Genomic DNA, 12,000 nt, shown 5'->3' on the forward strand with positions numbered 1-12,000 from the left:
TCCAATTGATCAATGATGGACAGAATCAGCTACACCCAGAGAAAGAACACTGGGAATTGAATGTGGATTACTTGCATTTTTGTTTTTCTTCCCAGGTTATTTTACCTTCTGAATTTTTCTTGTACAACAAGAGAACTGTACAGATCTGCACACATATATTGTATTTAAGATATACTTTAACATGTTTAATATGTATAAGACTGCCTGCCATCTAGGGGAAGGAGTGGAGGGAGGGAAGGGAAAAGTTGAAACAGAAGTGAGTGCAAAGGATAATGTTGTAAAAAAAAAAATTACCCATGCATATGTTCTGTCAATAAAAAGCTATAAGAAAAAAATACATATCATGTCACCAATTTTCCTTCCACCTCCACATCCCCTAACATCTGATTCACAATTTAATGTGAACACTCAGAGTTGGAGAAGACTTAGAGCACTTGGAGAGAGACAGAGAAGAAGGAGGAGGAGGAGGAGGAGGAGAAAGAGGAGGAGGAAGAGGAGGAGGAAGAGGAGGAGGAGAAGGAGGAGGAGGAGAAGGAGGAGGGAGGGAGGGAAGGAGAGAGGGAGGGAAAGAAGAAATGGAGAGAGAAAGGGAGGGAAGGAATAAAGGGAAAGAGAAGAGGGAGGGAAGGAGGAAAGGAAGAGAGGTAGGGAATGGAAAATCTCAAAAGCTAATCTTCTAGGGAGATTGTAAATTACCTAGACTAATTAAAGAGTGGGGCTCCTGCATTTCCCTTTGCCCCTCCTAACAGTTCCTGAGAAGGGAGGGAATTCTCAGAAAATATAGGATAGGCTGACCTAACAATCCTTATCTACCCAGCCCATACTTTGAGAATGTATACCTCAGAATCAGCAATTGACATGTTTTTATTCAAATTTGAATTTATGTGTTGCTCCCACATTTGCTGTAGCTTTCACTCTTAGAATGTAAGGTCACATTCTCAGCCAATGAGGATGAGACAGCAGGGGAAGATGGTGTTGCATCAGGGAACATATTGCTCCTGCTGCCTATGCGCAGCACCTCACTCTTTCACCCCTCATATGGTGGGACACCCATACTCATGAGAAACTTAAAAACCTTTTCCTTTGCACCTTAAGAGAGCTCTGAAATTTATTGAGTTGGTATGTACCACACAGAAGGAAGGAAGGAAGGAAGGAAGGAAGGAAGGGAGGAAGGGAGGAAGGGAGGAAGGGAGGAAGGAAAGGAGAGAGGGAGGGAGGGAGGGAGGAAATAAAAAGACAAAAGAAAAAGGCAAGGAAAAATGTTCTTTATTACATGAAAGTAATAAACAAAATCCAGACTGTTCTACCTTTTTTAAAAAATGGGCCAGAAATCATCCCCTGGGGGTATGCATCTGCTCCTTGCCTGGGGGCTGCAGTCCTTCATACAGTCTCAGGATCCATCCCAATAGAGATGAGCAATTCTTTTTTAATCTTTTTTTTTCCTTTTGCAAAAAGCAACTGGGATTATAACTTGTTTGATCATAAATTCAAACTTGTTTTAAATGTCTGAGCCGAATTTGAAAATTTGGAGTCAGTGCTCTTATCTACTGCACCATCTACTTGCCCCAATCTGGGCAGTCCTACAGAAGAACAAGGAAAGAACCATCCAACTACTCCATCCCACTTGGAGAATTAAAATCACATGAATGATGAAGTTACTCACAGGATCCTAGACTTGAACCTGGAAGAGATTCTAGGTCATCAAAGCTAACTTCCTTATTTTAGAGAAAAGGGAACTCAGAATCAGAGGAACCCATAACCAGTGATTACTAGACAGAGATCACAGCATCATACATCTAAAATGAAAAGAAACCTCAAACACTTTTTAGTCCCTCTCCCTCCCCACCCTGTTTTTCAGAAGAGGAAGTTCAGGTCTAAAGAGAAGAGAGGACAAAACAAAAAAGCGAATTAAATATCCTCCTTCAAGACCATAAAGCCATTCCTTGCCTCCACCACTAACAGGAAGACTCCACTTTGGGGGAAGGCCACATGTACTCAAGCAAAGGGGCAGCAACAGAAGAATTAATCTAGGAGATTAAAGCAAATGATCTCTAAGGTTCTTCTCTGAGTCAGTCAACATATGAGCTTTAACGGATGTCCAAGTTCCAAGACAACAACCATCTTATGGAAAATGCCATTCAAATGGTTTGTAAAGATGAAGGATTTTAAATACATGAGTGCATTCCACAAAAGACTCGATTGTTGTGTCGGTGTATTTTGGCGAACTATTCCTTTTTACTTTTGTTATAAGGGACAGATCCCTAGGAAAGAAATGAGGAAGAAATATATTGAGAAATATGGATATCCTAAAAACAAAACATTTGAAAAACAATCAACTAAGGCATCAAAACACAATAACAGGACGCTGAGGACTTTGGAAATTTTAATTCATTCTTGCATATTTTTGCTTTCTCTTCAAACCAGTGGTATAGCCAGACACCAGAGCTCGGCTTCTGCCAGAGGTGGGTGTGCGTGCAACCACAGGATGCCCTGCCACCATGGTGACAGGGATCTCTACAAATAAAATCAGTGACTAGAACCTGATTTACCCTAGGTCTTACTGATTAGATTTGAATTTCTAACTGACTTGCGGTTTAGAGTTTTCAGTTAAGAGGGAGGGGAAGAATTAACCCTTGACATCCTGGTCCAAGGGTCAACTTTCACCATTTCAGGACAGCATCACCCAAGTGTCTTAGTGAATTCAAACTCCCTTCCCTTCTGGACACTGTTCCTGCTTTAGGAAAATAGCTTCATCAAATGTGCCCATAAGCAATTTTCTTCCAATGGAACAGCTCTCTTGTGGCTGAAAAACCGCCTCCTTTCTATCTGTCTACGAAAACCCAGAGATAAAGAGTGTTTCTGTAGTTAGAGGAGAAGGAAACTGAGCCGACTTAGACGCTGTCTTCTCCATTTGTAGAAGAGAAGGCCCTCAGGAGATGTTTTGAACATCTCAGTCGCTGCCCTTTTGGCATGGGTCTAAAAAAGCCGCTATAATCCATTCTGTGTGTCTCCCACTACAAGGCACTTTTCATTCAGTTACCTCCCAATTCCCCCAGATAGGCAGGGTAAATATTGCTATCCCATTTACCGGCTAGGAAACTGAGGTTCAGAAAGAAGTGACTTTCCCAAAGTTTCAAGCCAGAAGGGGAAACCGAGTCCTCCAGATGCTGCCTCCAAATGTAAGGGTCTGGGGAGCTCTTTCCCAGGTTTACAAACACTCCCCTCCTCTCCCGAAGGAAGCACAAAGCGCTCTCCTAACCTCGGGGATTTAAGGGCTGGGGCTCCCGGCTCCTTTACCACCTAAGTCAGGGGTTCCCCCGGCCTTCCCGCTACCGTACCTGAGGTAGAGACAAAGCAGCTGAGGGCCTCCCCTTGAGCGGCAGGGGGCTCAGAGGAAGCTGGCACTCTTGGCACACAGTAGGTCTTTGCTGTGCACAGCCTCCCACATGTCAAGCAGGGCGGGGGGGCCCAGCTGGTGCACCATGAGCAGTTCCCGGTAGAAGCAGGGGTCCCGGTTCATGGGGTTGGCGCTGGCCCGGTGGATGCCGAAAGTCCGGAAGCCCGGATGAGCCTGAGGGGCCACCCCGAGCCGCTTCAGGCACATGCCCAGGAAGACGTCGTCTATGGGGAACAGGGGGAGATACTCGGAGGCCCGCAGCAGGCGCCGCGCCAGCGGGGCCGCCATGAGGATGCCCCCGCCGCCCGCGTACGGCGGGTAAGGCTGGTTGAAGAGTTCGGGCGGGATGTAATACTTGCTGTGAGGGTTCCGAATGGGCCAAGCCCGGCCGATCACGTCCCCGACAAAGAGCTGAGGCAGCCCGGGGTCGCCCTGTCGGGAGCGTAGGAAGTCCAGCAAATTGGCGGGGTTTACAAACACATCATCGTCACCCTGGGGATAGACCCAGCTCGTCTCAGCACCGACTGAAGGATGATACTTGCTTCCCCTGCCTCCCCGCCACTACAAAGCAATCATTCAAGCTCTTATATACTATATGTGTGTGTGTGTGTGTGTGTGTAATATATATAATGTATGTATATGTATGTGTATATTACACTTATATGTATATGTATACTACATATAGTATATATATATACACTATGTAGCTATATATGACTATATATTATATATAGTTATATATACTATATATATGATATACTATATTTATAGTATATCATATATAATAATATATTCTATTTTAAAATATCCTATATTTGTAAATATAGGATATTTTAAAATAGAATATATTATTATATATGATATACTATAAATCTATATACTATATATATTATATATGATATACTATAAATAGATCTATATCTATTATCTATTATAATATATATGCTATATTACAAAGCCCTAATCAAGCAATTAATTATTCAAGCAATTATACATATACTATGCGCCAGATACATGTGGAACAGCCCAGAGAGCACTGGTCTTGGAATCAAGAAGAAATCTTCATGAATTCAAATCTGGCCTCGGACAGTTCTGTATGACCCTGGGCAAGACATTCATCCCTATTTTTCTCAGTTTCCTCATCTGTAAAATGAGCTAGAGGAGCTTAGAGGGTGTAGTGGATAGAGCACCAGCCCTAAAGTCAGGAGGACCTGAGTTCAAATCTGGCCTCAGACACTAAACACTTCCTAGCTGTGTGCTCCTGGGCAAGTCACTTAACCCCAATTGCCTCAGCAAAAACGAAAACCAAAACAAAATGAGTTAAAGAAATGGCAAAGCATTCTAGTATCTTTGCCAAAAAATAGGGTCACAAATCACCCATGTATATGTTTTGTAAATAAAAAACTTTAATAAAATAAAAAAAAGGGCCTCCAAAAAAACAAACACCAATATGAAATGTGCCAGACACTATGCAGTCTCTGTATCCTACAAAACAGAATTGATATTTATAAGTTGGGAGAATAAATGTAAAACATTTTGCTTTACTTAAAGTGCTTTACAATTATTATTATTATTATTATTATTATTATTATTATTATTATCATTATCATTGAATTCCACCCTCTTCCTCTGAAGCAGTGGTGCCTGCAGCATGATATAGAGGGGGAAGGGGAAAATGTTGGACTGGGAATCAATTAATTAAATTAAATTAAATTAAATTCCCAACTCCACCACTCTAGCTGCTGTCAGTTTAGTTGAGTTGCTTGGAGTCTCAGTTTCCTCATGAATCAAATAGGAATACCAATATCTGTCATAAGGCAGGAAACCAAGAACAAATAATTTCACTTTTCTAGATCTGTGCTTCAGCTTCACCTTTAAAAAATGAGCAGATTATTCTAGAAGATTTCTAAGGTTCCTTCCAGCTCTGACAACCAAAGGGTCGCTATGAGCATCACATGAGATGATAATAAAAACAGCGAGTGACAAGAATAACCTGGCTTCCTTCAAGTCTCACCTAACAAATCCCCCCTTACACAAGAGATCTTTCCTGGTCCCCAGCAGTGAACACCTTCTTTCTAAAATTCCCTGGCACTTACCCTGTAGATCTTGCAGGCACTTAACTATTTACATGTTTCCTCTATTAGTCTGCAGGTTTTTGGAGATTTTGCCATTGTAACTCAGGACTTAGCACAGTGGCTGGCACACAGTAGTTGCCTAATAAATGCTTATTGGCTGAGTGACATGTGTATATATCTCCCTTGACCCTCACAAAATCTTTATGAAATAGGGAACTATTTTTATTCCAATAAAGCAAAGGAAATTGAAGCTGAGAGGGGACAAGTAAATTGATCACCATCCAAACTCCAGAAGTTCATAGAGAAATGACTTGTTGACACTCACAAAAGTAAGGAAAGCAGTCGAGCACCCAAATCTTGATATTCACAATTAAGTTTTCTAATAGCCACAATTATTTAAAGTTTGCCGAGCATCAAACAAAATTTCTCAGTGATCCAATGACCTCGGAAACTGGGTCCTATTATTATTAGCAGATTTTACAGATAAGGAAACTGAGCATGAGAGCTATTAAGAGACATTCCCAGGTTCACAGAACTAAAAAGTGTCTGGGGCAGGATTTGAATTCGCCTTCATGGCCCCAAATCCAGTACTCTCTCACGACCCAATCCCTCTCTATTATGTCTGGATATTATCCACAAAGTATTCTCTAAGTGATGACAGCTATGCCCCAGTTTCTTGCCCTGAATCTACCCTATCCCTCTCACTCCTCTCTGACTCACACCTTCCCAAATCCTGATCCCTTCTCAGCTCTTGGATCCTCCCTCCCACGTCTTCCGCCCCACTCTGCACCCACCTGAGTCCTAGTACTGGCTCTGCCACTAACTTAACGAAGGGCCTGAACAAGTCCGTCCACTCCTCAGCTTTCCCCTCTGCAAAACGAGGAGGTCGGATGAGATGTCTCCTCCCCCCCCCCCCCTGCCAAGTTCCTTTCTTAATCTAAACTAATAGCATTCTAATCTTTAGTCCCCTATCCGCCCGTTATTCCTCCCCACCCCAATTCCCCAGCCCTGGGCTGCTCCCGTCCGATCCAGGGCCCTCCCTCCCCCTGGGTCTCAGCCCGGCAGAGGGCTGGCTTGCGGGCAGCCCGAGGCAGGCGGCAGGTGCCCCCCCTTGCTCCGCTCACCTGGAACACGAACTCCACGCTGGGGCAGCGACGCTGGAACCAGCGCAGGAAGTTGACAGCCTTGAGGGTGAGGTTGTAGAAGGTGTCCGCGAAGTCCCAGCGCAGCAGGTCCCCGTGCGCCCGGTCCTCCTGCTCCAGGCGCCGGCGAAGCTCCTCCCCGCGGGGCCCCTCTTCGGCCGCTCCCCTCCCCAGCAAGAACACGGTGCGCACGGCGGCGGCGGTGGCGGCGTCCCAGCCCGAGGCCGGCAGCTCCCGGCCCCACGTGCGCCGCACGGCCTCTCGCCGCTCGCCGTGCTCGGGCGCCGACTTGACGGCCAGCAGCAGCCGCACCCGACCTCCACACTTGTCCGGGTGGTCCGTGAGCAGGGGGAAATAGCGGCAGTGGCTGTGCCGGAGGAAGGCGCGAAAGTGGGGTTCTTTAGGCTGCTGAGGGAGGGCCCGGGGCTGTATGGAGACGCACCACACCGTTCCGTTGGGGTCTCCGCCGTCGCCAGCCTCCGGCTCCAGAGCCGGGTCGAGGCGCGCGGATGCGTTGGTACCAGCAGGCCGGGGCCGTCCCAGGGGCAGGCGAGCGAGCTCCGGCCGCACTACACCCAGCCACAGCAGGGCTAAGAGCGCTAAGAGCGCTGCCCCCAGCGCGCACCGCCTCCTCCCCGGGCTGCTGGGCGCCGGCCACCACCGCGCGCGACACAGTGACATGGCCCTGAGTTCTCTCGGTGAGGGCGCCCCTTTGGCTCGGCCACGGTCAGCGCCAGCCCGCCTCTGGCCAAGGCTGAGAGGAGCGCTGTAGGCGCTGCTCCCTCGCCTCCCGAGAAGCTGTCTCCAGGAACCGAAGAGATAAGGAGTCCTCCCCGGAGGACAGCACGTGATATCTCGGGGGAGAGCCTAATCAAGGGGCGGCCCGCCCCCACCTTTGTATCAGTGAGGTCCACGGTCCCGGCGCTGTGGCTGGAGAAAGGAAGAAGTTCTCCCCAGAGCGGGGAGTTCCAGGAACTTCCGAAAGCCCGGAGACCCGGCGGCCCCACTTGCCTCGATTGGCCTCGCGTCCCCGGCAACCCTCGGGGCTCCGTCGTAACGAAGCAGGGAGCAGCAGCTCAGAGCCGGGGCTGCTAGCCCAGCTCTCCCGGCCCGTGCGAGACTTTCTATCGCTCTCCTCTCATCGGAACACAGCTCCTTCATCTACAGGAGGGGGCGGTCCGGGAAGTCCCTGGCTGATGTCAGTGTGCCGGGGCTGTATTAGCGCTTGGAGGAAGCATCCAGGAACCAAAAGACGCCTCTCCCTCGGCCGAAACTGGACTTAAAAAGAATGACGCTGAGTCTGCACTTGCAGGGTCAGATGCCCCATAAGTCCTCGGGAGGGGAGCAGCAGAAAAGAACTAAAGGTTAAAGAGTATAAATAAATGCAGGACGGGCGTCTAGCTTTGAGTCAGGAGTCCAAGGTGCTAGTCTCACTTCTGCATCGGTTAAGTGACCTGGACGCCTTCCTTCCTTCCTTCTGCTTTTCTGATATTTCTGTCCTGGACGTGAGATTTACATCTCAGCCAAAAGCAGATCAGTATCCTCTCGGCAATTTTCCATCTCTAGAGAAGCCTGAGGTAGAGAAAGGTTAAAAAAAAACTTGGCCCGAGGAACACAGCCAATAAGTATGTGCCAGAAGCAGACTCTGAAGTTGCATTCTGATTCACTGCCTCTCCATAATTTTTAATAATGATAGTAATTCATTCATAATAATAGAGTGACAATTCATTTCCAGTGTGCTTTTCTCATGACAGCTTAGAGTAGAATGGCAAAATAGTCTTGGGTCAGTCACCTCTCTGTCTCAGTTTCCTCATCTGTAAAATGAGAAATTTGAGTGAGATGGATGATTTCCAGTTTGGAACTGCTATGACCCGTGGTCACACTGCCAATAGGTAGAAGAATCTGAGCAAGTATTCAAACCTGATCTCTTGATTCCAAATATGAATGCTTTGCACACTGTTTTTCACTATAATTTGCTACCCCTTTAACTCACTCTTTTTTTTTTTTTGGTGGGGGGGGGGGCAGGAGGGAAGAGAACAAGTTACTTGCCCAAGGTTACACAGCTAGTAAATGTCTGAAGTCACATTTGAAGTCAGTTCTTCCAGACTCCAAAGCCTGTGCTCTTATTCCCAGCCATCTAGATGCCTCATCTCTACCCCACTCTCCACAGGGTTTTCCTTTTCAATGCTACAACACCAAGTGAAAATTAACTGGCCTGACTCTAAGATTGTCTATTCTCCCCAACTGCCTTAGAGTTGTTCTCTATACAAAATTTAATAGATTCCTAACCCTTAGAGCTGGCAGGGACCATGGAGGCATATAGTACAACCCTTTTTTCTAACAGAAGAGGAAACAGGTCCATCTGTCCCCCAGTAATCCAGGAACCCATTCATTTATTAACAAAACATTTATTGACTAGCTTCTGAATTATAGGGCTCTGGGTGAAGAGCTGATCAGGATATAACAACAAATAAGACAATTCCTCTTTTTCAGAAATGTATAGTTTAAATGTCTTGTAAGGAACCCAGCACTGATTTAGATACTAAATATCTAAATGATAAATGATAGATACTAAGTAAAGATCTGTTGATCTAAGGTACCTCTTGCAGGTGTTTTTCTCAATACCAAATTTCTCAGCCACTGCAGAAAATCAATGGATCGTGAATAAATTACTTAACTTCTTCACGCTTTAGTTTCTTTGTTCTGTAAATTCTGTAACATTAGGTTCCTTTAGATTCTAAATCTATAGTTCTGTGGTACCAGTAGTCAAATTAGATTACTACTTCCTCTGCTGGAAATACATTCTAATTCAGAGAATCTCTGACTTGTAAGGACCTCAAAAACCATCACCTCCAGATCCGCTGAACAAGAATCTCCAATACAATATTTCCCAAAGTGGTCATCTGGCTTTGCTTGAAGACTTCCAATAAAGGGGGAACCCAATGCCTCTCAAAACAGTCCATTTAGGTAGTTGTAATTATGAGATAAATTTTCTTTACCGTCAACTTCTCTGCAAGTTCCATCTATTTCTCCTAGTTCTACCTTCTGGGTTCAAATGGAACTAGCCTAATCCATTTTCCAATGGAGCAATCAATCCTTCAAATATTTAGAATCACAATATAACACTTATTATACTGAGGGCCTTATATGCAGTCAAAAATTGATCGACCTACTATTTGGCTTAAATCTGTAGAAAGGCAGCATGATTAGACAGTAATGGAGTGCTATATTTCGATTGCCCACCACGATCCTCTACTTGAGCCAGCAATCCAGAGATGTCTTCAGAACCTTTTCAGTTGTGCACAGAATAGCCTTTCTAAAAGGTTAATCCTCACCCCTCCTACCTTAACATCTACTTTAACTCCTCCTAACCTTGAACATCTACATGTTCAAAGTAGCTGAATTTTGTCTTAGGAAATGAAACGAAATAGAACTCAAAATATTAAATGTATACTCTGTCAAGCTGAATTAAAGAGAAGGCAATCAATGGAACTAAAATTATGATCTTTAATTGGGCAAAAAATTTGCCACTGAAGTATCACATCAAAGCAAGTGCTGGGTGCAAAGAAGGGCCTAGGATTTCCCTTTACTAGAAGCTGTCAAGCAAACACTGAGTGACAACTGAATTTGGTATATATATATATTTGCGAGAGAGAGAGATTTGTGAGTAAGGGAATCTCCCAGGTCTTTTTTTAGCCCTAAAATCTAGAACTCTGTGATCCTATTTATATTTACATCCTTCCCATATGTTTTTGTTCTATTTTTAAAAAATGATTGTTTCTGTGACTATGGCTATTCCTTTTTTAAATTTTCATACAGATTGTCAAGAATCTCCTTTATAGATTAAGTTAGGGTTGAAGAATACAAAGTTTAAAGATTCTGTGTGAGTTTGGATTTTTTTAAAAGTAGTTGATAAAGCTTGATTGGTTTTTATACAAAGGACATTTTTGTTTATTAAAGCTACCCTGCAATATGGTCTAATTCCTTTTGGTTTAAAGCAAATTGAAAATCTTTAAGGAAATCAAAAGGATTAAGTTGCCCAGGATCACAGAGTGAACTAATGCAGAACCTAGAACCCAGGTCTTGTTTCCTATTCTAGGGCTCCTTCTGCTCAGTGGGAAAGACTTTTAAAAAGTACTCAAAAACACTACCTAAACAAAAGTACCTATGCCACTAGAAATGAGGACGTAGGATAGAATGAGGGGAAAAGGTCCTATATATTAAAAGAAGTGTCTGAGAACTTCACTAGGAAAAAATAACTTTTGGAAATAATCAATGCTCAAATCGTGCGAATAAGCACCTATATTTTGTTTTTCATATCTCTAAGACTATTAATGGGTTATTTTTTTTTAGCAGTTTCTTCTGTCATCCCCATAAAACTCAGGTTTCACAATGCAGGATCACTATTTGATGTCAACAGAGCAATGCCAAAGAGATAATAAAGAGGGGGAAAGGACCTACAACATGTCCAGATAGATATATGTACAGCAGCCCTGTTCATGGTAGTAAAATATTGGAAATTAAAGGGATACCCATCCATTGGGGAATGGATGAATAAGCTGTCATATATGAACATAATAGAATATTATTGTGCAATAAGAAATGATGAACTAGCAGATTTCAGAAAAAAAAACATGGAAAGACTTGTATGAACTGATGAAAAGTAAAATGAGCAGAACCAAGAAAATATTACACACAAGAACAGCAACACTCTGTGATGATCAAGTATAAATGACTCAGTTCTTCTCAGGAACACAAATAATGCAGGACAAGTACAAAAGACTCACAAAGAAAAACGCTGTCCACATGAAGATTTAAAACAAACTAATGGACTCAGGAGCTGGGGAGGTGTGGGAAGGGAGTGAGAGAGCAATGGTAGGCTACATTGTTCATGGGGGAAAACATTTTCCCCATCATTCTGCTTTCCAGAAAGAAATATACTGCAATGAAAGCAGAGACTGCAGTAATGTCTTGGAGAAGTTGGCTAATCCAAAGAACACAGAGATTCATTTTTATTTACATATTAGAAAAAAAATTACATGGCTCCAGATTATCATAAAATTTAATATCTTTCAATTAAATATCGCATAATTCTCATAATCATTAAACCCTACATAAAACCTAAATGATGCAACAAGTTTCTATGAATATTCAATGACCCAGTCCAGAAATTGTAACTAAGAAATAGATGCAGAACTGAATGCCAGGCAGGAATCTGTGTGTGGCAAAAGGGCTGGGACTGCACCTTCAGAGCATAGTACCACCCCATCTCCCATTCTCCATCAGTCAGGCTTCTGCAGACTTCGACTCTCTATCCATATCCCTCTGCAAAAAGGGGTGTTTCCAAGGAGTGAAAGAAGCAACAGTTACTCAACAAGGGATATTC

At 44.0% G+C, this 12,000-nt stretch overlaps 1 protein-coding gene across 1 annotated transcript; it reads right to left on the reverse strand.

Moving 5' to 3' along the window:
- Positions 1 to 1,250: 1,250 nt before the first annotated feature.
- Positions 1,251 to 7,369, reverse strand: LOC100919502 (UDP-GlcNAc:betaGal beta-1,3-N-acetylglucosaminyltransferase 7-like). Its single transcript, XM_031962964.1, has 3 exons — positions 6,597 to 7,369; positions 3,339 to 3,889; positions 1,251 to 2,261 (listed from the first exon to the last, which is right to left on the reverse strand). The coding sequence occupies exons 1-2, from the start codon at positions 7,293 to 7,295 to the stop codon at positions 3,389 to 3,391; spliced, it is 1,200 nt and encodes a 399-aa protein (XP_031818824.1). The 5' UTR covers positions 7,296 to 7,369; the 3' UTR covers positions 1,251 to 2,261; positions 3,339 to 3,388.
- Between the last annotated feature and the right edge of the window lie 4,631 nt (positions 7,370 to 12,000).

The sequence above is a fragment of the Sarcophilus harrisii genome, chromosome 3 (genome assembly GCF_902635505.1).
Source record: "Sarcophilus harrisii chromosome 3, mSarHar1.11, whole genome shotgun sequence".
Lineage (NCBI taxonomy): Eukaryota > Metazoa > Chordata > Mammalia > Dasyuromorphia > Dasyuridae > Sarcophilus > Sarcophilus harrisii.

Coding starts and splice junctions, on each gene's coding strand:
- LOC100919502 (XM_031962964.1), bottom strand. CDS start 7,295: ATGTCACTGTGTCGCGCGCGGTGGTGGCCGGCGCCCAGCAGCCCGGGG. Junction 3,890..6,596: donor GCGTGGAGTTCGTGTTCCAG/GTGAGCGGAGCA, acceptor GTCTATCCCCAG/GGTGACGATGATGTGTTTGT.